This window comes from Ambystoma mexicanum, chromosome 6q (genome assembly GCF_040938575.1).
Source record: "Ambystoma mexicanum isolate Mex_15411 chromosome 6q, UKY_AmexF1_1, whole genome shotgun sequence".
NCBI classification, from domain to species: Eukaryota; Metazoa; Chordata; class Amphibia; order Caudata; family Ambystomatidae; genus Ambystoma; species Ambystoma mexicanum.
Window position 1 is genome coordinate 196,392,890 of NC_090937.1, and position 26,369 is coordinate 196,419,258.

The window sequence follows — 26,369 nt, forward strand, 5'->3', positions numbered from 1 at the left end:
ATTACCCGTCAGATATGGAATACGTCGGAGGACCCAATCCCCTCGTTTGGACACACCAAGGACCAATTTGTGTCCAGTGTAACTGACAAATAACTGATCAATTTGTCTAAATCGTTCAAGTCTAGAGATGTAGAAGCTGAGAGCCTTTTTAGTCTGTGGAACATTTCCTCCTCTTTACTAGCGTGTGGAGGTGGATTAAAGGAAGGTAAAGTAATCTTCTGTGACGGATGGAAATCAAACTATTTTAGGTAGGAAAAAAGGCTTGACCTTCAAAATAACTATCCTTGTGGAAAATAGTGTGAGGAGGTTTACAAGAGAGCGCCAGCAACTCACTCACCCTGCGGGCTAAAGTTAAAGCCACTAGTAAAACAGTTTTTAAATGTAAAGGCTTAAAAGGGGCACACATAAGAAACTTTATGCCATGATGCCTGCCCCCGGAAGACCAGGCATCATGCCACTTGGAGCATGCCCAAAAGCCCCAGTTAGGGCGCCAGGCTCATTATTGATAACTTACCTGAAGCAGACCATGCTGCATACTCACCTGAGGCAGACCATGCTGCATGAAGACTCAAGCCAAATGAGGCTTAGGAGGGACTATTTTACTGAAGGGACTATTTTGTTACTTGGGTGGGGCTGTGGAAGAATACTTACCTGGATCTTCTTCCAAGGCTATTTAAACCACGCCCGGACAGCCACACGTGCTTCGCGTTATTCTGCTTGCTGCAGCGTAACGCTCACCGTGTTTTCAGCAGCTCCAGTCTTCAGCCACGCCTGCTTCAGTCCTGGGACTCCTGAAACAAGAAGACAAAAAGGATAAAGGTTAGAACAGGAGTTTTAACTTTAATCCTTACCTGAATCCTGATCCATCTCGCCACGGAACTGAAAGACAGAAGTCTTTGAAGCATTGCTTCTCATTCCTACGGTGCCGCGCTGAACTCACCTGCTTGGTGGTACTTCAGCATTCCATCACGCTCTCTCCATCTCGCGGCCGCCCTCCGACACCTAAGGAGACAAAGACAGCAAGGTGAGCAAGGGGACTCTCTAAGGCCATACAAGCTACCCCCCAAGGACTTACCTGATTTACCAGGGGAGGTACTCACCTCATTTCGGGTCGGCGCAGTCAACTCTGCTTCATCGCCGTACCCCGGCCCCTAAGGGGAAAAACACAATAGACTTACCTGAATCTTACCGAGTGCCATTTGGAAATCTTCGAGTGGATGAATCGGCAACCTGCAAGGAATCGGACAGAGTGAAGAGCAGACATTTGAACTCTTATGAACAATTGGACTTTAGAGTCAATACTGGAACTCACCAATTCCTCTACGCCAGTGAAGTAACTGGTCATCAACGCGCCCCTGCGGTCGACGCAGGATGGAGAGCTCATCCTTCCAAACCATCAGGTGAGACTAAGGAGGGGACATCAAGAGTGATCAGTGGGAAGACAACGGGAGTGGGGAAGGTGGGTTGATACTCAATTCCACGGGTGGTTAATTCCTCTTCTCCTTTGCAGAAGAATATTCTTGCGAGCCAGACAAACTAGGCTGAGCGGGCCAGTCAGTCATCTCGGTGCTACACGTCACGCTGGTGGAAATAACAGCGGCCCAGTTCCGGTCGACGCCCCCGTGGGAACCAGGTGAGCGTAAAACTAAATTTAAATCCCAAATGGGAACTTGAAAAGGTGCAGGAGGGAACACATTTGTTAACCCTTTAAGAAATTGGACAACTAAGGGCATTTTAAAATATGAAACGTCTTCTGAGGAGCGCTTGAAGGTAGATAGCACTGCCAAATATTCTTTAATACTTCCAACTAGGAGCCCCGAGTTGGCCAAATGTAGTAGAAAGGAAAGCACCATGGGAGTGGTACATTGAAAAGGATCCACATTCTTATCCCTGCACCAGTTACTGAATTTCTTCCAACAACACCGGTATAAGGATTTTGTTGCTGGCCTTCTGGCCGAAAGCAAAATCTCCATAATGTCATCAGGGAGGTCCCAGTCCCTATATCTCAACCTCTCAGAAGCCAACCGTGAAGGTTGAGTGTCTTGACCTCTGGATGGAGAATCCGACCTTCCTCTTGCGAGAGAAAATCCTCTTTGTGGAAGACGTATTGGAGGGCAGATGGACGTGTCCAGAAGGTCCGGGTACCACGTCCTCCTGGCCCAATCCGGGGCAATTAGGATCATGGTTCTCCTGAACTTTCTCAACCTCCTGATTACATGAGGAATCACAGGGACTGGAGGAAACGCGTAAAGGAGTGGAAATACCCAGTTCACTACGAACGCGTCACCTAGAGCTCCTCGCGGGGGAAATTCCCTTGAGCAACAGTTCGCACTTCCGGTTTGCCCCGGTCACGAACAGATCTACTTGAGGGGTTTCCCAAAGGGCGAAGATCTCTTGAAGGACTTCCTGAGCTAGGTCCCACTCATGGGAGATTGTGCTCTGCCTGCTCAGATTGTCCGCCGCCGTGTTCAGCTCTCCCGCAAGATGAACTGCCGTTAGAGAGATTCCTTCTTGCATTGCACAGAACCAGAGCTGCATTGCCTCTCTGCACAGTGGGAGTGATCCTATGCCTCCTCTTTTGTTGAGGTAGTACATGGCCACCGTGTTGTCCGTCATTATCAGGACATACTTTCCCTGTACAGAGGGCAGAAAAGCCTCAGCGCTAGTCTGATTGCTCTCAGCTCCAAAAGGTTGATGTGTAGTTTGGACTCCGATGGACACCAACGACCGCTGATTGTCAGATCGTTGGTGTGAGCTCCCCACCCTGTGAGTGAGGCGTCTGTCACTACAGTTATCTCCGGCCATGGTGGCCAAAAAGGTTCCCCCTTGAGGATATTCTCCTTGCGAGCCCACTATAGGAGATCTTGAGCCCCCTTGGACGGGATTTGCAGAAGATTGGACATCTCCCCCGAAAACTGGGACCATTGAGTCCTGAGGGCACATTGCAGGGGTCTCATCCTCAGTCGAGCCTCTGGCACCAGAAAAATGCAGGATGCCATGAGGCCTAGCAACCTTAGGAAGTCGAACGCCGGTAGATGTTGAAACGTTGCTACAATCTGCAGAATGTGGTGAGCTCTCTCCTCGGGAGGCAAGGCTTTCCTTGAGGTAGTGCCCAGGACAGCTCCGATGAATTGGAGTCTTTGGCTCGGAATCATTTGCGACTTCCTTTAATTGAGGGAGAAGCCCAGCTTGTATAGAAAGTGACAGGTCATGGCTAGATGCAAATCCACTCCCTCCCGAGACTCGCTGCCACCACTGCCATTAGCTTGGTGAAGACCCTCGGGCGGAGGTCAGCCCAAATGGCAGAACTCAAAACTGATAGTGATAATCCACCAATTGCAAACCTCAGGTACTCTGTTTGAGATGGATTGGCACATGAAAGTAAGCATCCTGAAGGTCTAATGAAACCAGCCAGTCCTGAAGCTGAAGAGCCTGAAGGATCTGAAAAAGGGTCACCATCTTGAACTTGTCCTTCCTGAGGAATTTGTTCAAATTTCTCAAGTCCAAGATGGGTCTCAAGCCTCCGTCCTTTTTCGGGATGAGAAACTAGGAGGGTGGGGGGAGACAGGTGGGGTGGGGGAGTACCAGCCCTTGTTCCTCTCCGCTACAGGTACATGTTCTATTGCACCTTTCTTTAGCAGGGTCAAAATCTCCTGCACAAGGAGCGGGTCTGGAATTTTTACAGAGTTGGCACCCGGTGGATGATCTTCAGGTCTTTGATGAAAAGGGAGACAGTAACCATGGGTCACTATCTCTAGTACCCATGTATCTGACGTAATGCCCCGCCATTCGTCCAGATACATAGTGATTCTGCCTTCCACCAGGGTTTTGTGGGTTAAGACCACAAAGTGGCTTTGTAGCAGCTGCAGCAGTGGCTGAGGAGGTATTAGCTGCTGCTGATCTAGCGCCTCTCCCTTTTCCACCACGAAAGGGTTTCCTCCGTTGGCCTCTCTGACTGGCCTGCCCCCTCCCTTTTCCCAAAGAGGAATAGAAGCGAAAGGGGCGACTCTTCCAGGAAGATCAGCCTGTGTAAAAGTGTTTGAGGTTGCCTTATAGAGGCGCCGAGTGATTTTGCTGCCGCTTTCGAGGTCTGCAGCTTCTCCAAGCTCTCGTCAGCCTTGCTGCCTAACAACCTCAAGCCATCAAAAGGCATATTAAGTAATCTGGACTGTACATCAGATGCAAAGCCAGATTTCCTTAGCCATGCAAATCTACGCAAGACTGCGCTAGATGCCATGGACCTGCTTATACTCTCTGCAGTGTCCAGTCCTGACTTGAGGCACGTCTCCATAGCCTCCTTTCCATCCCTTACTATCGCTAGGAAACCATCCCGTTCCTCACCCCCCGGGATGTGATCAGCCGCTACATTCAAGCAGTCCCACAGGGTGTAAGTAAATCTAGCTAATGTACAAGTCACATTAGTAGATTTAAGGGCCATGCTACCCGAAGTGAAAACTTTCCTCGCCCAGGCATCAATCTTTTTGTCGTCCCCGTCAAGGGGCATGGAGAGATAAGCCGATTGCCTATTTGTCGCAGCCTGAATCACCAAGCTTTCAGGTGAAGGGTGTTTAGACAGATACTCTGGATCCGAAGGAGAAGGTCTGTACTTTCCCACAAATTTCTTATTTACAGATGGTAAAGACTCAGGGATCTCCCAATTTGTCATAACTATCTTTTGAAGAGCTTTGTGGAAAGGAAGGATTGGGTCTTTGAGGTCCTTCATCAATAATATCAGTCATGTCTTCCTGGTCATATCTTGGAGACACTGACATCCACCCCATAAAATCTATCACTCTTCCCATGAGGTTCCTATACCCCGGTTTTGCGTGGTCAATGGGGTCAGGCCTTTCAAATTCTACCTCAGGTGAGGTATCTAGGCCACTGGCTGATTGAAGGCAGTCATAAATGTCTGCCATTTTTGAACTAGGATCTACTAGTTCCTCAGGGACTTCTCTTGTCCCAAATCTAACAATAGCTGATGTAATTTCCTCATCAGAGATTTGTTCTTCAAAAATAGCAGACATGGATTAAAATAATTCCTGCCTGGGCTGAGGATGGAAAAAAAATGTGGGTAAAGTTGGCAGCATAGACCTAGATTTAGCCATATATGTCATTTTGGGTATCGGTATACAAGATTTCCCCGACAAAGGCGTCGATGGAATCGACGATGGCTTGAATATGCTAGAAGGAATCCCCGAGGTCATTGAGCAAGGCTTCGATGTCATTGAGCAAGGCTTCAAGACCGAGGCATTGACGCCATCTTTGGCTTCGACGAAGCCGTCTAAGGACGCGTCGAGTCGATACCTGACTTCGACAATGAGGACGCCATTTTGTCCTCTGTCAAACTTGATTTATACACCGAAGTTTTCTGTTTTGTTTCATGAGGCACTGGATAATCATCCTCAGAGGACGCCGTTGATTTTTTGTCGGATTTAGCGTGTGCCGTTTTAGATTTCCCTCTGTCACTTTTGGAGTGGACAGGGGCATGCACTTCACAAAACTTTTGAGGGGGGGGGTCGGCCGCCTTCACCAAATTTTTTCGCATTGAAGCCCTAAAGGACTCCCATTTTTTGGGGGAATCATGCTTAGAAGGACAAGAAATTAACCTTCTGTCGGGCGAGGAGGAAGAAGAGGACTAAGATCTGTGACGTTGCTTTTTTGATTTTTTAGATGACGAGGAAGAAGACTTTCTCGAGCGACTCTTCGACCTTCTCGACTCGTGACAAGATTTTCTACTCGACTCTCCAGAGTCTTTAGTCTTTTTGCAGACTTGAAAGACTCCACTCCGACCGCTAGCTAACCTTGGCATTCCTTGAGAGCCTTGTTCGACATCGCCTGACACGACCCGCACTCGTCGACCTGATGGTCAGGACTAAGGCACCAAAGGCAGTTGCGGTGAGGATCCGTAATGCACATCTTTCTTCCGCACTTCAGACACTTTTTAAAAACGGTCTTGGGTGTTGTCGCATTTGAGGATGAGCAGAAGCTCGGAAAAAAGGAACTGAACCAACGGGCGCAGCTCAAGCCCTTTATACAACGGATGACGTCGACGCCCGACAGCGGCCTTCGAGGGACCAAGCTACGCGGCATCGAGCAGAGCACCCTCTGGCGGAAAAATTCTGAAAAGAAGCAGCAAGCTGGCGAATATATCTAAGATGAGGAATACGTGGGAGGACACAATTCATTCAAAATAAGCACTCTGACAACATCCCTCAGCCAAAAATGTCAGATGAGTGTCACCTTACAATAGATGCTGCTCTGGGAGCAGTAAATAAGATGCTATCTCCAAAGGACATGTTGATTCTCTCACAGTGCATAGTTGCCTGGAAAACAGAATTGAATCTCTCAGACTCAGTAAAAAGGGACTTGACAGCTGAATATTTACAAATGCAACAGCCTATACCAGGACTCACTGCTGATGCAAATCAGACTACTACTAAGGTAGAGTTCTGAATATCTTCTTGATTGGTCCCCAGCTATCGGTCCGGTAGCAATACTACAAACGTTCACGATTCATCATATAATGCAGTACGTTTTGCTTAATAAGCATTGAAAGGGATAATGTGAAAGACAATAGTGTCTAAAGAAATGTATAAAAACAGGGATTTTGCACGGGAGAGTGAAATGAAAAACAAAGTGCACGTACGGAATGTTGGAGAGATGCAGTGTTGAGGACGGAGGGAAGATGTTCTGGAAGTTCTTTGAGCCTGGTTTTTTAAAGCGATGAAGGGGGCTGTTGCTGTAGTCCTTGGTCAAGCCCTGGTCCTCATGGCCTTCTCGTGGCAGCTGGACTGTCTGATGCTTGGACAGAGTAACACGGAGCACCCTTCCATGAAGCCTCTGTCCATTAAGGTGGCTCATAGCTAGAAAACAGCAAAACAAGGAAAGCAGAAAACGATTAGGTAGATAGAAGAATAAAAATAGACAGATTTTTATAAGATTATAGGCCACTGCAATGTGAGCCAGGAACTGTGATGGTGTGCAAATACATAATTCACAGAAATGATATGATCTGTGATCAGCTGGAAATTAAACACACACAAAATGAACAACCATGCCCTTAAATTATAGTTCCAGCTATGAACAGGAAGCACACATCTGTTTTGTCTGTTTTTATAAAAGATCCTCCAAAAAGTGTGGGGTTGCAAATAAGTTTCAAGCAACCAATAAACCACACAACCATGTTGTACTGACAAAAATAACAGTATCAGACAGTCATGATAAAGCCACCCAACCTTTTTTGGTGTGGTGGTGCTAATGTACTGTGCGAGGATTTGCATACACACTCTATAAAAACAAGTGTGACAATATCACACTTGTTATACATTTTACAGTATACATTGGACTACATCATTAAGCAGAATTAATGCCACAGAATCGGAGGGAATTTCTGAGCACAAACAAGTATTCAAGTCACCAAAGATAATAGTGTTGTGCACTGTAAATGTTAATTTCATAGTAGGTAACATAAAACCCTCTTTACAGCATACAATTATTAGGGAAAAACACTCCAACCTAGTTGAGCTTGAGTCGCATCTGCCATCTGGACTAAGGCATTCTCCTTTTTATTAAATAGGATCTTCACACGGTGCACATCACCATAAACACCTGAAGACAAAAATTAAATCATTTCAGTACATGTTTGCAATTTTATGACTTTCAATGTAATGAAAACACTGCTTGGCATCAAGTGAAAGAATGTGAAGAACAGCAAGAAAGGAATGGAAGCTCTATCACACACATACAGGCAAAACATTCGACAATCATAAGTGACAAAAGCCTCCAAATACCAGGTGTTTTAGAAGTTATGTTTGCCAGAGATACTTATTTCATATGTTGATTGACAAAAAAACTCATTGCCTTGGTTGAAAATCACACATTAGCTGGCTTTACTTACACAGTCCTACATTTTCAACACTAATTTATTTTGCAACTTTTACAAAGGATCACACAGCAGGTTATGGTTACCTGGGAGTGTTCTGTAGTATGGGAGTGTAATCCCATGAGTAATGGTCATCAAATCATTTCAGGACTCACCCCAGCAACCCATCTCATATTCTTTGGTTTCTGCTCTTAATCACATGTCCTTAGTTGAAAACAAGTGTAAGGAAGGCATGGTATCAAGAATAGAGAGACACAAGTGATCACAGTTCAAGGGTGTTCAGTCAACTGTATAGGTAGGTTGGAAAAACGCCTAATCGAACCTAAATCTAAGATGGTAGCAAGCTACGACCATCAAATAATAAGGCAGTCCTAGTGGTGTCTTGTCAAATAAAAGGGCCTATACAAAATAAATGATTGCCAATCCTTAAAGCTAAATACAAAAAAGAGCGTGGGATAGGGTTCACAAGAAAAAGAAGTGTTCACAAATGATACGTCAGGATGTGTTAGCTGGGGGTCTCCCTTCCCCACGTTTTGAGCACGGACTCCGGAGCACAGTGCACGCTCGAACATTCGCAGCACGAGACTACACTTCCGTTCTCAGATATCAGGACCTCCAGTGGTTAAGTCTCTTTTATACAAAAAGTATCTTGCCTCGGAGGACCTGATAGGTTCAAAATAATAAACAAAAGGTTCCCATCTGTATGGATGTTGGGTGAGGACTTTTCACCCCTAGATCCCCATCTTCCGGGCTCAGAAGCTTCTCGACTGTTTGCCTCTCTTTGGTTGATGTGTCTTCACCCCTGGGCCCCCCTCTTCCAGGCTCAGACCCCTCTTGAATGTCAGACTCCTTCTGTCGGGTTCACTATGGCTTGTATTCAAAGGTATTTTCACCTTTCGCATTCACAAATCTTAATGTCTTGCTAAACAGTTCAATGTGTACATCCCTCTGTCGGGTTCACTCTTTGTCAGCACAATGTTCATCGGGCATCATGCTTCGCCCCGTTCTGTAGGTATCCCTCAGTCGGGTTCCCTCTTGCCAATCTTACAGTTCCTTTGCTTCCCTTGGTTCTAATAGTTTCCGTTTTTGTAAAGTTGATCGAGAATCCCAGCAAAGTTACGCACCCGATGGTCTCTTCAGCACGCGAGAGTGGGCACGGATCAGTCAGTCGTCTAGGAAGGGGTAAATGTAGATCCCTGAACGGCATAAATGGGCAGCCACTAGAGCCGGACACTTTGCGAAGAGCCTCTAAGCTGACTTGAACCCGAAGGGAAGAGCCTTGAACTGGTAATGTCTGCAGTTTATGACAAACCGGAGGAAGTGTCAGTGCCTGCAATGAATGGGAATGTGAAAGTAGGCGTCCTCTAATTCTAGGGAAGCCAAGAAGTCTCTGTGGTCGAGTTGCTTGAGCATGTGCTGCCACATGACCATCTGGAATTGTTGGGACTTGAGAAGTTTGTTCAGTCATCTCAGGTCTAGCAGGGGCATCCAACCACCTGACTTGTTCCTCAATATGCACTGTTTCGCTCCGAATGTACTGTATGTTATTGTAAATGTATTCTTAAGTATATGAATGCCTAGGAGTATGAAACATTTATTGCCCTTCTAATGTTTTTGTCACTGTATGTTTTAAAATTTGATGAAAAAAAATTACCCTGTAGCTCGAAAAATCAAATATAAATCAAATGAAAGAGGTTGAGGACAACAGACCCACTGCAAAAAAGACAAAAAAATCACGTACTTTTTTATTGCAATTTGTTGTTGTTGCTGGGAATGTTGGGAATCCCAGATTGACATTGACTGTCACTGTTGTTGGTTAGAAAAGGAATGCACACCTGTGTGTGCATGAATTAGACTTTTTAGGACACCCTCCGTTACATAGTAGGGAGAATGGGGTTAGGGAAATCCACAACCTCTTCCAGATCAGGAGAAAGACTATGTAGGCTAGTCATCTGAAAGAGTGACGACATGCAAAAGCTGAGCAGGTGGTAATGCTCCTGGTGAATGAACCCATTGATGACAGGGTGAAGAGCTGAGAAGTTGGCGACATGGGCCGTCTTTCAGATGAGGCAGCTGGAGTTGTGGCAGTGGGCACTGCATAGTAGACAGAACCTTGGGAGCCGTCAAAGGCACTTTGGAGAGCAGGACTTTTTGTCCTTTTTTGGTCTCTCCCCCCTGGAAGTGTCCTCAACTAATCTCGACCTCTTCGTGGAGGGAGTACGCTCAACGGATCTGCTGACCCAGGCAGAGGCATGATTACGCACTGAAGCAGTGTCAGAGGCCTTGGCACCTTCCTCCAACCAAGCCACCACCCTTCTGTGATGATCCTGTAGAGTTTTGGAGAGAAGGACTGGCAGATGGAGCAGTTGTCCCCATCGTGGTCCGGGTGTAGGCTGTAAAGGCTTTGTCATGCCGATGATCAACGGAAACATTCCTCAGGCCGCACTTGGAGGGGGCCCTGAAGAGACTTTTCTTTCTGGCGTCCACCATGCCGCATGGTGAAAGCCCAAATCCAAAGAGAAGGCCTTACACAAAGAAAAAAAGATCCAATGATGGAATGGATCTTTACCGGCAACTGGTCCCTGCTGTCGGGAGTCGCACTGTGACCAGCGATGAAAACGATGGAAATATTTGCACAAAGAAAAAAAAAAAAAAAAAAAAAAAAAAAAACCTCAAGATTTTCGAGGAGCAAAATCCGAGGACTCCCAACACGAAAATGTGCAGTACAAATCTGAGGATCCGAGGACTCCCAACACGAAAATGTGCAGTACAAATCTGAGGAGGACTTCTAGGGGTGAAGCCTAGAGGACCAATGCCATTGGCTTGGGCAGTATGACCAAAAACGACAGCAACAGACTACAAGCGACAAGCAGTTTTTGACTTTACAGCGAAATGGTTTTTAATATTACATAGGAATCCCAGACTGACGACGGGGAATATTCTTGAGCATGTGGAGATCCCATGCTGGAGAAAATGGATGTTGGAGTTGGAGCAGGAGCAAGTTTCAGGAAAGTTGGGGAATGGGTAATGAAGCAAAAAGAGCAAGCTGGAGAATGTAGTAGAACATCAGTATGGAGAATGCTATTGAGGAGAAGAGTGTAGGAGGCACAGGGGAACATCAAATTCTCCAAGGAGTAGGCAGAGAGAACGAAGATGATGAAGTGGGAGTGAATTTAGAAAGGGAAAGAAACCTCAAGGAGGAGGTGGGAGCGAGTGGAGGGGGAAGAGGTGGAAGAACAGAGGAAGGAGATGGAGAGGAGGTGAGAGTGGTTTAATCGAGGACCCATACAGTCAATAGAAGAAAAAGAGGTGAACTCAGTGCCCAAAAGGGGTGAACCTGGGAGGGGTGAAGGTCTGAGCACGTCCGTCGAGAAGGTGCAGGAGGAGAGTTGGAGGGAGGAAGCAGAGAAGTGTGTAGATCAGGTCCCCTTAGGAACAATCATATGGCAGACCATGGAGAAGTATAGAGTGGGCTGGTGGGCAGTAGGGACAGTATCCCAAGATTAGGGAGATGGATCAGAGCCCTAGTTAAAAAATAAAAAAGGGGGGATTTCTGAGGAGGCCCCTACCTGTGGGAAAGGTGGGATCTTCTGGGAAGGTATTACAAGGTGTTGAAAAAGTACAGTTTGGAGTCTGCAGGTGGGAGAGGTGCAGCTCTCCATCCACCAAGGAGCTATATACAGTCATGGCTGAAGACTGAGTGGCCCAGAAGTGATGTGAGCTTTCCAAGATTGTAAAATAAAGACCATTTGTTTCTCCTTGAATAATACGGACACGTCCTAACAGAGATTTTTAGTTTGGTTACTATTTTGTTCCTTTCTGTTTTCTGTCCTTGTAACCGGAGCACCGACTGGTGCCCGCATTGAAGGGGAATCTGTAGAGACCGATATGCTACCCTGACCAATTAGGATTACCCAAAAGGGACTTGTTACAGAAGAAAGAGCCAGCAAAAAAAAACAGAGATACTGAAGTAGGGTGGGGAAGTGATGACGTGCCAGTCCTAAAGGTGAATTTATCCGCTTTATGCTGTTCACTTTATCCCTTAAATTTCATCCCATCCTGAATGTTTGGAGAACCCCAATAAAAGTTAACATGGGAAAGTATTATTGTCTGTGTCTAGTTGTGTTTTGCGTACTACACTTCATGACCGTGATGAAGAGCCGATCATTTATACATCTTTTGACCAAGACTGCGTTTCAGTTCTTACTCTACACTGCAAAGAGTAAGGCCATCTTTAAGGTGATTAAAGTCTGTCCACTCAGGCATGGACCAAAGGGTTAGTGGGGCAGCCCTGAGGGATCACATTTAGGTCCCAAGGAGGGCAAGACTCAATATAAGGGTGAACAAAATTGAGGCCAACATAATGCCCATTTACATTAGGCTAGAAGAAAAAAAAAAATCTTCTGCTTAATTTCTTTATGCTCCAATGGCTGCAGGGTAACATTTGCAAGAGTCCACATGGATACCAAACATGGCCAGAAAGGCGCATTTGAGAAAGTGCAGTTGACAGGTGCTGTTGTAGTTGTGTGGCTCCAGGACTCTGATCACTTCAGCAATTTCAACATGGTACGATTTGGAACAAGAACAATCTCTCATTTAAGGACTTTATCTGCTACCTACTTAACTGCAGATTTATACTCATTACGTTCTTATTCTAGGCTTTATTTATTTATTTTTAATTTAAAATGCATATGGTTTATACCTAAAAACCTTACATTTATACATTTGTTGATTCGTATATGTAGAGAAAACAAAAATAAAATGTATCCTTTTGTTAATTGTATCTGAATTGCTGACCAAAAGCGGATAACTGCCGTTATCATTGTTCCGTTACCAGATAGTAGGCGCGACCACCATTCCCCTGGATCTAATATTTTTCTGTCTTTAAAGTACAACTGTCCAACTGTGATGCGTTTTTCTGCAAGCACTGGGCATTGCATCAGGATATGATAGAGACTTTCGATGGATGCAGGCACCTTACAGAATCTGCAAGTCTGGTCAAGACCATTGGGGTGGTTTCTTATCCCCAAGATTTCTTGCGTCGGGAGAATGTTAAACCTGAGTCGCATAAAGGTGTCGGGTATCTCCCGATCCAGGAAGAGATTGAGGTAGAGTGGCAATTCATTCAAGGCTCGACACTCACTGTTGCAGTTGAGGGTTAGTTTGTAATGATTTTTAGCTTTCTGTGTCTGTAACCAATCGCGTCTTGCCAAGTACAATTTTGCCTTTTGAGGTCTGTTAATCAGAGTGTCCATAGATATATCACTTTCTGTTTGTTGAAAATTGACTACGCTTTCCATTTATCCAGGACTGTTGCGTTGATAATCTCAGAGTTCGAACAGAGTATATTCACGGCAGGAATCTGATCGTTATTCATCAGTTTTCTATATAGGTCCAATTGTTTCCATCTCACGATTGAGAGAAGGGATTGTAGTCCAAGTTCAAATCTAATACAGGAGATTAGAATTGAGATCGGAAGTGTTAGGACTTTTTTCCAAAAGATACTTTCGAGTTTTTCCCATATGACTGTAGCTAGATTGATCATAGTCTCTGCGCCATAAATTAAAATGGGTGTGACCTTTTGTTTGTAGAACAGAATGACAGGGTTCAAGGAGAATTTCCCAAATTGTTTGTGAAGAATCAGGCCCTGTCTCGCCAGGGTGAGAACTTTGGATTTTAGATCGATCCAAGGCTGCTCTACTTGGGATTTGTTGATCCAGACTCCCAAGTACTTGATGGTCGAAACTTGCTCTAATTTTTCTTTTTGTAAGAAAAAAGGGGAGATTATTTTCTGAGAGCCCAACTGTTGAGATAGGGTCATGATTTTCATCTTGTTTAAGTTTATTTCGAGTTCATTTGACTCCATGTGGTCTCGCATTTTGTTCAGAGATGTTTGCAGACCTCTTGGTGTTTTCGCAAACAGTACAATATCATCAGCGTAAAGGATGCATGGAACCGGAGTAGAGTTTAATTTTGGTGGATTCATTAGAGGAGTGGCCACAGTCTCTTCGAACTCTGATGTAAATAGATTAAAGAGAGCGGTGGCAAGGGGACAGCATTGTTTCAGGCTGTGCCATGTTTCTATTGGCTGAGTTACCGAGCTGTTTTTACTCATACGTATCTGGAGTTTTGTATTTGAGTAAAGAAGTTTGATTGGCTCGAGAATGTCTCTTGGAGACCCTCAGTTTGTCAATTTATCCCATAAGAGGTTTCTATTTATTTTATCAAAAGCGAGGTGCAGATCTATAAATGCTGCTGCATATGTTTGATTTCCTGCTTTGATTGTTTCATGCTGGAGAAGATTTAGAATAAAAAGATGGATGTTTGTCCCAACCAGTTTAACAAAACCTGTTTGTCGTGGTGCTTGTCGTTTTGCTGATGCAGCCCAGACGGTCAGTTTAGATAGTAGGATGTTGGCAAATAATTTCCCTAAGGGATCGTGGAGAGCAATTGGGCGGTAGTTACAGGGGTTCTCCGTCAGGCCTTTCTTATAAATGGGAATTAAGATGGCTTTTTACCAAGAAGATGGTATTCGATTAGTTGGATTTATCAGTTCGAAAATTTGCATGGAAAAGGTTGCCCATATTTCAGGGTTCTTCTTTATGATAGAATTTGATAGGCCATCCGGCCTGAATGCACGTGATACGTTTAAGTTGGAGATGGCGGCCTTTATATCTTCCAGATCCCAGTTGAATGGCCATTTCCCCTGGGAGGTTGAGGAACCGTTTGGTTGGGACTGCGGCCGCTTTTGATACAGGTGCTGGAAGTATACCATCCAGCTAGCCCATGGGACCTTAGAGAGCATAATATTGGTTGTTGAGGGGTCCTGATTGAGCAATTTCCATAGGTCTCTAGTGTTCCATTGACCCCATCGCTCTCAGCATCATCTCAGCGTCGTTCTGCTCAAGTGTCATTTTAGCGGTCTTCAGCCAGTTCTTGTATTGTTGTTTGGCTTTTTTGATCTTCAGGAGCCTTCTAAGCGCAGGTTCTTTTTTGAGTTGTTTCAGGTGGATTCTTGGGGCATTTTTTAGGGCGACCATCTGACTGTATGCGTTTCTATGCAAATGCTACGAGAGTTTCTTAGATGGTACCGGTTGATGGGATTGGAGCAGGATCCATTCGTAGTTTATTTTTTTTTCGTCTGCCATCTTTGTTTTCATCAAGAGATCTGGAAGTTGGCTTATATGATGTTGCGTCAATTTCAAACGAGCAGCGGCTGGATTTGTTTCTAAATCGGGGAGTATTACATGGGTTGTAGTTGGTCTCACTGCAGACCAAGCACAAATCATAATGAAATGGTCGCTGTCGTTCGTGTAGATGTGATTCTAGGCTTTATTGCATTGAAAATAGGGTAAACCCCGCCCACCTTAACCACAATTCAATATATCTCGAGCATGCACGGATTTGCACGCGCATTTGTGAAAGTGCAGTTGGTAAGTGCGATTTTGGCTGTTTGGGCTGTGCGGCGGATCTGACTCCCTATTTTTCCACTGGTACGCTTTTGTCACACCCCCCTCGTACTGTTACACGTGCATAATTTAGTTTGCTTGTAAGGAATCACGAACGCTTGCATACTTTAATATCAGACTTCTTGCATTATCTCACAACTGGCATGATATAACTTTGCTTTTTTTTCGTATGGTGAGGCGCCCTTGGCCGACTTTGTACACACTAAAGACGGACATGCCGTCCAAGCTTGAAATCCTAAAGTTGGTTGAATGGCTAAAACGCACACGCTTAAGGCCGATCAGGTGACAATTCCCCAGAGTTAGCACATGAGCACGAGCCCATTCCATGTCAGCTGATATTCGACAGTTCTATGCAGTCGAAGCAGCTAAATCGCAACCTAGCGGTGCAGGTGTTGCTTTGCTCCCCACAAAACCACCCTGCAACACGTGTTCACAATTGAACTCATCTCAAAACAAAACCAAACAGCACGTAGCGCCAAACCATATGGCTGCATCTTCAAATCTTAGTGACACCACCATGGAGTCCATTTCAGGGAATTCAAACTTGCAACAACCTTCACATGAACCTGCAGATAACAGTTCTCTTCATGACGCGCAGAATCAAACGTGTACTTAACAACCACTGCCCAAATACACTATACCTCTCCTGGCTCTGTGGTCACAAACAATCTAGTCATCATTGACTCTCCTATTGAAGGGAACAATCCAGACTCCTTTCCCCAAAACCCGAACGTTCTGGTCACTCCTACGCCCACTTTTACACCTGTTGCGCTACCCATTCATAGTCCGTCTATGACCACGAAATCACACCGACTCCACTCAACATTCACTACTGCCGCAGGCCCCTATCATGTTTGTGAATGCCTCTTAACAACTCATCTGCATTGTCCATATCTTTCTCTCGACCTTCCCAACGAAGCAACCAACGATTAAGAACTCACATAACACTTCAATGCCTGTATCTTCCTCGTTGGTCCTACTTTGCCCTGCTCTAACGGCCATGAATCTGGCTCTTTCTTCACTCACAAAACTTTATGAAACTCTAGATGCTAGGCTTAACACCCAAACCGGATTATTGAAACATGTATTACAGTTTCAACATAAAAGAAGCTCAATCACCTCGACTTCTCTGAACTTGGTTCTAGATCAGGGTAGCAAACCCTTACAAGGTTGAACACTCGTACACTAATGACTCTCTTACAAGGCTTCCAAGAGATCCATGCACTATTGAGGGCTCTAATCCTCTGGTGAATGACACAAATCCTGTAACATCATCTGTCGCCAACCTTCGAGTTCCAGCAATTATTTGAAAGAACTTAAAGACGCTAGCTAGACCCGTACCCTCATATTGAGAGAGACATACCTGCGACCCGTATCAAAGAAGACTTTCTTTCTTTCCAAACTCTTTAGACCTCTTGCTAAGTGGAAGTAATACCACAGCGAAAAGAGAATAAAGAGCCCTTTATTATCTTTTCCAAACCAAGAGGAATCTCTTCTGTTAAATTAGCCCCTCAACAACAAAAAAAGAAAAGTAAAAATACCAAAACTGTCCCCTAATCCAATCAGGCAGCATCCAAACAGTTCTTGAAAAATGTACCCAAACCCAAAAATCGAACGACTCATGCTAGTGCTGCCATTACTAAAAAGTACTCAAATATTGCTAGACTCAACGATACCATTAAAAAGACCAGAAAACGGTCTTCTATTGACCAAACCATGCAAGAACCATTAGATGATCTTTTGGACGAGATAGAAATCCAAAAAGCTCAAACTGCGCACTCCACAAAACATCCACCTGTACTAAATCATGTGCAATTTAATACTGGCAAGAGCGATCCATGGGATGATGAATTCACCACTTTAGAGCAAAGAAGATCCAAAATCGAAAAATCAGTGCATCAATATTTTCGGAATTCCTTTCCTACTAGCAAACCACCAGCTCCCAATAATTTCCAACAGATCTCTTATTGAGCCGAATACAGTCAATCAATGCAACCCCCAAATAAAGATAGTTCTCAAACTGGGGTTCCCAACGGAATTTGAAAATTAATCATGGACATAGATGTAACTTACATCTTCATGCCTTAATAATTCAATGTAGATCGAAACCATTTGACTCCTATGACCTCAACAGAACAAGCATACTGAACATCTTTGCGGATGTGCTGAGTTTAGAGGACTTGTCCTCTTCTGACATAAACCAGGTACAGTCTCTTCACAAACCCAATATTACTGCAGCTAGGCTGTGAATTCAGTCTGGAATAGTGCGTAATATGGTATGGCAGGCCAGATAATCCCTTTTTGATTTAGGGTTCACTCTCTCTTACGAGCTAATCTGAAATAAAGATGTAGACTCAAGAAGACACGATGAACACCCTTACAACGCGGGCTCCACTTTCCAAGCATCAGGCATTAAAATAACTTGTATGCAAAAACCTGCTTACGAGTGCTCTTAGGCTCATTTTGCCTCGAACATACACAATGATCGCTTGCGACGCCAATCAGAATCCTAGCAATTTGAGACCCAACGATCTCGGAGACTCAAAGTTATAAGTTTGAACACTAAAGGGAATAGCCATTTAATGTACAATGAATCCCATGTATTTGGTCAATTTGATATCATAGCATTACAAGAAACATGGTTAGTTGAGTCTCCAGTTTGGAATGATTTTACTATTTTGACTATACCAGCAATAGCCCAAGCCAAGGGAAGACTGATGGGTGGTCTACTCGTAGCCTGCAAAATCTCAACTGGACTCCATATGAGCAGATGGGCAGAACCCAACAAGTACATCCAGTAAGTAAGAATCTCCATGAACTCTTCAGTAATTGCTCTGATGACCATTTACTGGAATCACTCTGGCATCACTGATTATAACTTCTTTATGGACATAGAACTCTTGCTCGACTAAGTTGCCTTAGACGGGTCTGTGACCACAATTATTCTTGTAGTTGAGCTAAACATTCACTGCCTATCTGACAAGAATCAGCTTATGCATTTGTAACCCGTAGATGGACAAACCTTATGGCGCACAGACAATTGCTGATGCTCAATGGAGCATTAGAGGGTAACACCCCTCTGCATCCTACCTGCCGAAGGCAAAATCAGCAGGCCATTATAGATTATTTCTATACCGACCGAACCATGTTGTTGCTCATAGACAATTTCATTGTTCATAAACAGCACATTAGCGATCATGACCAGCTAACTCTATCGTGGAGCTGAACCCCCTCCACTCACTTGGACACACAATTCAATGCAAGACTCCGTCTCAGGCACACAAAATCGGTTGCGCTGGTCTGAAGATCAATTGGCCGAGCTTCATCACTGTATGAGATCCAAAGCTCTCAAGACTTCAGCTGTGACTACTTCTGATGGGCTCTATGTCGCAGCCCTCCAACTATTCAGAGATATCCGAACAAAAAAAACGAACACATGTTTAAACATAAATTTGATCCAGCTCTTAGGCAACAAAAACCAATTCTTCGCAGAGCGATTAGATTTACTAAAAACTTGCCTAGAACAGATCATTATACACAAGTAAAGCATCTAAAATCAAAATACAAGAACTGGATTAAAGATAGGAAGTCCCTTATGTGCCAACATGATGGTGAGAATATGCTTCGAGCAATTGCTTCCAAAAGCTCAGGAAACATATGGCGGTTACTTAACCTTATCACTCATCCCTCTCAAGCTTCGTTACAGATACATTTTGTCCCTGAACAGACCTGGATAGAATATTTTTTGAATCTCTACGCTTGTGAAGATCGAGACTCCGCCAAGATAGTTACTATTCCTACAACTAATATAAACTAATATACTGCTGAACTTCAATCGCAATGACATTCTATTCTACATATCCAAACTAAGTACTTCAAGAGCTCTGGGGCCCGATGGCCTAACTAATTACATACTTAAGGCCAATCCCAAATCTTGGGCTCAGCTCTTACATCAGATTTTTTGTGATGACATCCACTCCCAGTCAATTCCTCCATCTTGGCGGAAGTCAACGATGGCACCCATATTCAAAAAGTGCAAACAACAACTCCATGGCAGCTATTGTCCCATTGCCTTGTTAGATGTTCCAGGGAAATTATTCTCCTGATTAATTCTAAGAGATCTCAATCAGTGGATCATCCAAAACAGTCTATATGATCTGCATCAAACTGGGTTCATACCTGGTCTTGGCACGGCGATCGACCTAACTGTAATAACGGCGATCCAAATGCAAATAAAACAATCTAAGCAGCCTACATACATGGCATACATGGATTTCAAGTCTGCTTTTGATTCTGTGTCTAGGCCCATATTGCTGGCTAAATTAGCCAAGGCAGCTTGTCCTCCCTCCCATCCTTAATTTCCCAACTACACACAGACACATCCATTCGGATCAGATTAACATTAGAGGGAAAATTGTCAGCCCCGATATTCACCTACCGTGCCTTAAAGCAGGGTTGTGTTTTAGCCTAGACACTCATTTTTTCATAGCTGACATGGTTAACCTTTTTGCCTCCATTTCTTCTGATCCACCACGACTCAGCACAGCATCTGTAGCATGGCTACTCCATGCAGACAATTTAGTTTTACTATCTAAAACACCCAGAGGTCTCCAAAATCTATTGTCTGTGTTAGGAAAATATGCTGAAGCAAACCTACTGCAAATTAATGTAGCCAAGACTTAAGTATTATATTGTAGACCCAAAAGGTTGAGGAAGGTAAAATGTCCAAAATGGTTGATAATCAAAAGCAGGCTAGTGATCATAGATCAATATAAATATTTGGGAATTTACATTAATACCCATGCAGCAGATAAGCCTTACCTGATAGAAATGCAAGCAAAAATGTGCTCAGCTACATCGCAAGCGCAAATAATGCAAGAAAGATTTGGCAAATTTTCTTGCTCATCAATCACGTTTTACATGCAGAAAGTGACTGCCATCTTCTTATATGGCACTGAAACTAAACCATATAAACCAGACCAGTTATGGATGAAAATTGAAGGTTCCTACTGGAAAAGTGTTCTAGCACTTCTGAAAAGCCAGCCCATGTGCATTTTAAGATATGAATTAGGCCTCCCATCGTAATATGCCATGCACATCTGGAAGAGCTTCTCTCTATAGAGGAAGATTCTTTAGGCTTCAGACTCCAATCTGCTTTTGACTAAAGTATCAAACTATATGATCAATTCTGTCCATGATTTTCCCCGAGAAGAACAAGTTACTTAACAACTGGTAATGTTCTTTCGATTGGATGTTTCTCCAACGTATTCCACATCTTCGACATGTAATGTCCACAGCTGTGTACTTCGGAAACTTTTTTTCGGCAGAGGGAGTCCTGCGTCGATGGCGTCTGGTCGATGTCCCTCGAAGGCCTCCGTCGAGCGCGACGTCACCGGATGCTAGAAAAAGGACGCACAGCGCCCGTAGCCTCAGTTTATGTTTTTTCCCCCATAACGTGTGACATGCACATATCCAATGCCTGCTTGACTGCACATAGCCTTGCGGAAACGTAAGCGGCAATCGCATAGGAAATTCTCCAGAGGGGCAGGCTGGGAGGGCGATGTGGAATACGTTGAAGGAACATCCAATCCAAAGAACGTTACCAGTTGGTAAGTAACTTGTTCTTCGAATGGATAGTGTCCTCCAATGTATTCCACATCTTTGACAGACTCCCAAAGCAGCACCAGAAAATGGGAGGAGGAAAAAGAATTTAGAGTACCCAATCAGATGGCAGAATAAAAAATCGCCTTTGCAAAGGCCATATCTTGACCATGGAGTGTATCCAGGGAGTAATCACAAATATTCTGAATAGGAACACCTATTCAGAATATTTGTGAACCCACTAAGGGCTGTGGAAGTAGCCACGCCCTTAGTGGAATGAGCTTGCAACCCTTCAGGAGGGTCCTTGCCCGCCAAATGGTAACATTCAGTAATGGTGAGGATAATCCACCTGGACAAGGTCTGTTTTCTAACAGCCTGGCCCAATCGGTAACCAGTATATCCCACAAAGAGTTGATTGTCCACTATGACCCTGGACATCCTAGAAATATAAAAGCTCAGAGCTCTCCTAGGGTCTAACCTATGGAGTCGCTCCTCTTCCTTACCTGGATGAGGAGGAGGATAGAAAGAAGGAAGAACCACCTTTTGACTCAAACACTATTCAGATACTACCTTAGAAAAGAGGGACGTACTCTCAATACAACCCTGTCCTTGTTAAACACACTAAAGGGTGGCTTAGATGAAAGTGCCTGCAATTCCCCAACTCTGCGGGCAGAAGTAACCGCAACCAAGAACACCGTCTTGCAAGACAATATTCTCAAAGGGCAAGAGTGCAAAGGTTCAAACGGAGCACCCATGAGGAATTTCAAAATCAGATTCAGATCCCAAACTGGCACCTGGAAAGGGGACGGTGGGAACACATTAGTGAGCCCTTTAAGAAATTGGGAAATCAAAGGAATCTTAAAGTAAGAACATTCTTCAGATGAACGGTTGAAGATAGACAGCGCCGCCATGTAACCCTTAATGGTACCCACTTGCAGGCCCCTGTGGGCCAAAGAAAGCAAGAAAGACAAAACCATGGGAATGGAACACTGAAAAAGATCAACATGTTGTCCTCTGCACCAGTCGCAAAACTTACGCCAACAGCAAAGGTACAGGGATTTTGTTGCTGGCCTCCTGGCCGAAAGCAACACCTCCATCACGTCATCCGGGAGGACCCAATCCTTATACCTCAACCTTTCAGATGCCAAGCTTAAAGGTTCAGAGTCCTGACCTCTGGATGGAGAACCTGACCCTCCCTCCCTCTCTCTCTCCTTCCCTCCCTCCCTCACTCACTAGAGCAGATCCTCTCGGTAGGGAAGACGACGTGGAGGGCAGATGGACATTTCAAGAAGGTCCGGGTACCACGCTCTCCTGGCCCAATCCGGAGCAATGAGGATCATGTGGGATCCAACCCTCTGTAACCTCCTTAACACTTGAGAAATGACAGCAACTGGAGGACACACATGCAGCAGTGGGAATGATCAATCCACTACGAACGCGTCTCCTAAGGCTCCTCTCGGAGGAAATTCCCTTGAGCAGAATCTCTTGCACTTCCGGATGGCGAAGAGACCCACTTGTGGGGTTCCCCAAAGGGCGATGATCTCCAGAAGGACTTCCTGAGGCAACTCCCACTCATGAGAGATCGTGCTCTGCCTGCTCAGAGCATCCGCCGCCGCATTGTTCTCTCCGGCCAGATGAACTACAGAGAGCGAAATTCCCTGCTGGATTGCCCAGAACCAGAGCTGCATTAACTCTCTGCACAACGGGAGTGACTCTACCCCCCCCTTTTTTTGTTGAGGTAATGCATGGCCACTGTGTTATCCGTCATGATCAGGACACTCTTCCACTGCACAGACGGCAGAAAAGCTTTCAGGGCCAGCCTGATGGCCCTCAGCTCTAACAGAGTGATGTGGAGTTTGGACTCCGACGGAGACCAACGACCGCTGGCGGTCAAGTCATCGGCATGAGTTCCCCATCCTGTGAGGGAAGCATCCGTCACTACAGTCACCTCCGGTCACGGTTGCCAAAACGGCTCTGCCTTCATCAGGTTCCCTTTGTTGGCCCACCACAGAAGATCCTGGGAGACCGAGATTGGAATCTGAACGGGATCCGACATCTTGCCTGAGAACTGTGACCACTGCATCTTGAGGACCCATTGCAGGGATCTCATCCTCAGTCTGGCCTCTGGCACCAGAAAAATGAAGGATGCCTTGAGACCGAGCAACCTTAATAAATTGAAAGTCGGGAGATTCTGGGCATGTTGAAACTTGTCCACCATCTGCACAATGTGGTGAGCCCTTACCTAGGGAAGTGAGCACTTCCCCAATGTACTGGAGCTGTTGGGAAGGTGTCAGATGCAACTTCTTGGAATTGAGGGAGAAGCTCAGCTTGTGGAGGGAGTGGCAGGTGAGACCAAGATGATCCACTGCTTGCCTGAGAGAGCGCGCACGGATCAGCCAGTTGTCCAGGTAGTGGTAGATGTGAATCCCCCCGCCTGAGATAGGCTGCCACCACCACCATTAGCTTGGTAAAGGCCCTTGGGGCGGAGGTCAATCCGAATGGCAGGACCCGAAACAAAGTGAGAGTCGCCAGCCGCAAACCTCAGGTACTTCCTGTGCTTGGGATGAATCGGCACATGGAAGTAAGCATCCTATAGGTCCAGAGACACCAAGCAATCTGCAATTGAAGGGCTTGGAGGACATGAGAAAGTGACCACATTGAACTTGTCCTTCCTGAGAAGTTTGTTCAACCAACGCAAATCCAGGATGGGTCTCAATCCCGAGTCTTTCTTTGGCATCAAAAAATATGGGGAATACCATCACTTGTTCCTCTATGCTACATGCACCAGTTCTATGGCGCCTTTCTCTAGCAGGGTCAAGATTTCCTGCACAAGAAGCGGATCTGAAAGCTTCAGAGATATTCCCCGGTGGATTGTCGCGAGGCCGCTGGAGGAAGGGAAGGCAGTAGCCGTATGCTTTTGTAGCCAGAACCCACACATCCTAAGTAATAGCTTGCAATTCTTCGAGATGCTGAGACAGTCTGTCCCCAACCGGCGAACCATGGGACATGGCCTCATGACTGTTTTGGAGCGGCTGCGGCTGAAGTCAAAGCGCAGCTGCCTGAGCGGCTTTGGCACCCCTATTTCCCCGACCACCACCGGTACTTTTACGCTGACCTTTTTGACTGGCAGCTCCTCTTGTTCTACCAACGGAGGAGTAGTAACAAAAAGAACCTCCCCTCCACTGCTGTCCCCTAGGACGAAAAGGCAGAGGTTGACGCACAGCTGCGCTTAAAGATTTCGCTGCAGCTTTTGAGGTCTGCAACCTCTCAAGGCTCTCGTCAGCCTTGCTGCCAAACAAATGTGCACCATCAAAGAGCATGTTCAAAAGACGGGCTTGTACATCTGGAGCAAAACCAGACTTCAGCAACCACGTAAAATCTGCGTATAACGGTATTCGCAGCCATGGACCGGCTAACACGGTCGGCCGTGTCCAAACCCGACTAAAGGGATTCACACATGGCATCCTTGCCATCTTGCATGAGAGCAAGGAACCCATCCCTTGCTTCCCCTTCAGGAATATGCTCAGTTGCAAGAAAAACAATTCCAAAGAGTGTGAAAATGTTGCCAAGGCACAAGTGGATTTGGGTGATTTTAGCGGTTTGTCGTCCCTATCAGGAGGGAAGGTAGGGTACGCCGCCTGCCTCGAGGTGGCCGTAGCCGCCTGAACCACCAAACTCTCGGGAGTGGGGTGAGATGAAAGGTAGCTGGGGTCGCTACTGGAAGGGCGGTATTTTTTAGTTAACGATTTGTTAACTGCCGGAAGAGATTCCGGGGTCTGGCAAGCAACCGCTACCCTTTTCTGCAAGGTCAAATACCGGGTGAGAGGACAGACCTTGATCCAGAATTTCCATCAAGTCATCCTGAACAAAAGCTTCAGGAGGAGTAGACCAACCAGGATATTCCGTGACTCTAGCCATCAATCTCCTGTAGGACTCAGCATGAGCCCCAGGCTCAGGCTTGCCAAATTGCACCTCAGGAGAAGTGTCTAAGCCACTGCAATCATGAAGAGATTGCCTTAGCTCTTCCAGTTGATTATCCCCAAAAAAGACAGGAGCCGCATCTGGCTCAACAGGGTCAAATTCTAAATCTGACCTTTCCTCCTCCTCATAGATGTCATCCAGAGGGAGGTAAAAGTCCTGTCTCTGGACAGCCGAAGGTCTGGAGTCCTTAACAGGCCTTACAGACTTGGAAGTACCCTTCCTTGGAGGATCCACAGTACCAGGGATCTCTGATGGCAAATACCGGCCAAAAGGCCCCAAAGGCGTCGAGGGGGCCGAAGGCTTCGGCGTCGAGAGCGGTGATGGTTTCAGCGTTGACGACGCCGAGGGCTGGTACGAAGGCAAAGCTTCGACGTCCTTATCTGACGGACATAGCGCTAGAGTCGACGCCGACCTCAAGCCCTTAGTAGGTTTCTGCGGTCTCGCTGGGACGAGGACCGAGATCTGGAAGCATGTTTCTCGCGACCATCCTGAGCCTTGTCCGAACGGGACCTCGAAGGTTCCCGATGAGGATCGCACCGAGGACCCAAGCCCAAAGGCGCACGAGCCATGGATCGAGACCGTTCCTTGCCGGCTTCATCAGAAAGCGCGGACAGAACTGCGCCCTGCGATTGGAAAATCGCCAACCTCTGCTCCCTGAAGGTAGCCCATTCCTCCGGAGTCGAAGACTTTGTTGGACAAGCCACTTTTCTCACGGTTCCATCCTCCGAGGAGGACGGGGAAGGGGAAGGCGACCGGTGACGGCGTTTCCTAGAATGCCGAGACGAGCAGGACGAATAGCAGGAACTACTCCGGGACCGAGACCCACGGGACTCCTGTTGCAGAGTCGCCCCTCGAATCGTCACAAAAAAATGCGATGCGGGTCTGTAGTCCCGGCAAGTCTTGAAGCCAGACCGCGGAGTCGGTGGGGGTAGAAGAAGACATATTCACGAGGAATACACAAGGTGCGCAGAGTCTCTGAAACAAACACGTTTGCAGAAATAACAGAATTGTGGCTACGTGCGAAGTGCGTCCTTTTTTTAACATCCGGTGATGTCGCCCTTGACGGAAGCCTTCGAGGGCCATCAACCCGACGCCATCGATGCAGGATGCCCCCTGCCGAAAAAGTTTCTGAAGTACACAGCTGTGGACATTACATGTCAAAGTTGTGGAATACGTTGGAGGACAGAATTCATTTGAATGGAGAGCTCATATTATTTCTGTAATGGTTGCAGCTGGCATCACAGAAGACTTGCTAACAGCTAACCCGACTCGAGCAAAGCTGAAGCTATGGCAACACGACTGGTGACGTACCATAGAGACGTGTAAGAACTACAGAGTATTCAAAGATAATCCATTTTTGGAAAAGAGATTCAGAAACATTGAACCATATCTTCTCAAATTCGCAAGTTCCAATGATCGATATGCTATTGCGATAT

The 26,369-nt window shown here is 45.7% G+C and overlaps 1 protein-coding gene across 9 annotated transcripts in view; it reads right to left on the reverse strand.

The window, feature by feature from the left end:
- The window catches only part of PTBP3 (polypyrimidine tract binding protein 3), a 1,755,480-nt gene that overhangs the window by 245,086 nt on the left and 1,484,025 nt on the right, over positions 1-26,369 (reverse strand). For all 9 annotated transcript variants that reach the window (XM_069630627.1, XM_069630630.1, XM_069630624.1 and 6 more), the window contains 2 exons: positions 7,516-7,608; positions 6,647-6,863 (listed from right to left, as the gene is read on the reverse strand). In XM_069630627.1, coding sequence (XP_069486728.1) covers positions 6,647-6,863; positions 7,516-7,608 — 310 coding nt within the window. The remainder of the gene's footprint in view (positions 1-6,646; positions 6,864-7,515; positions 7,609-26,369) is intronic.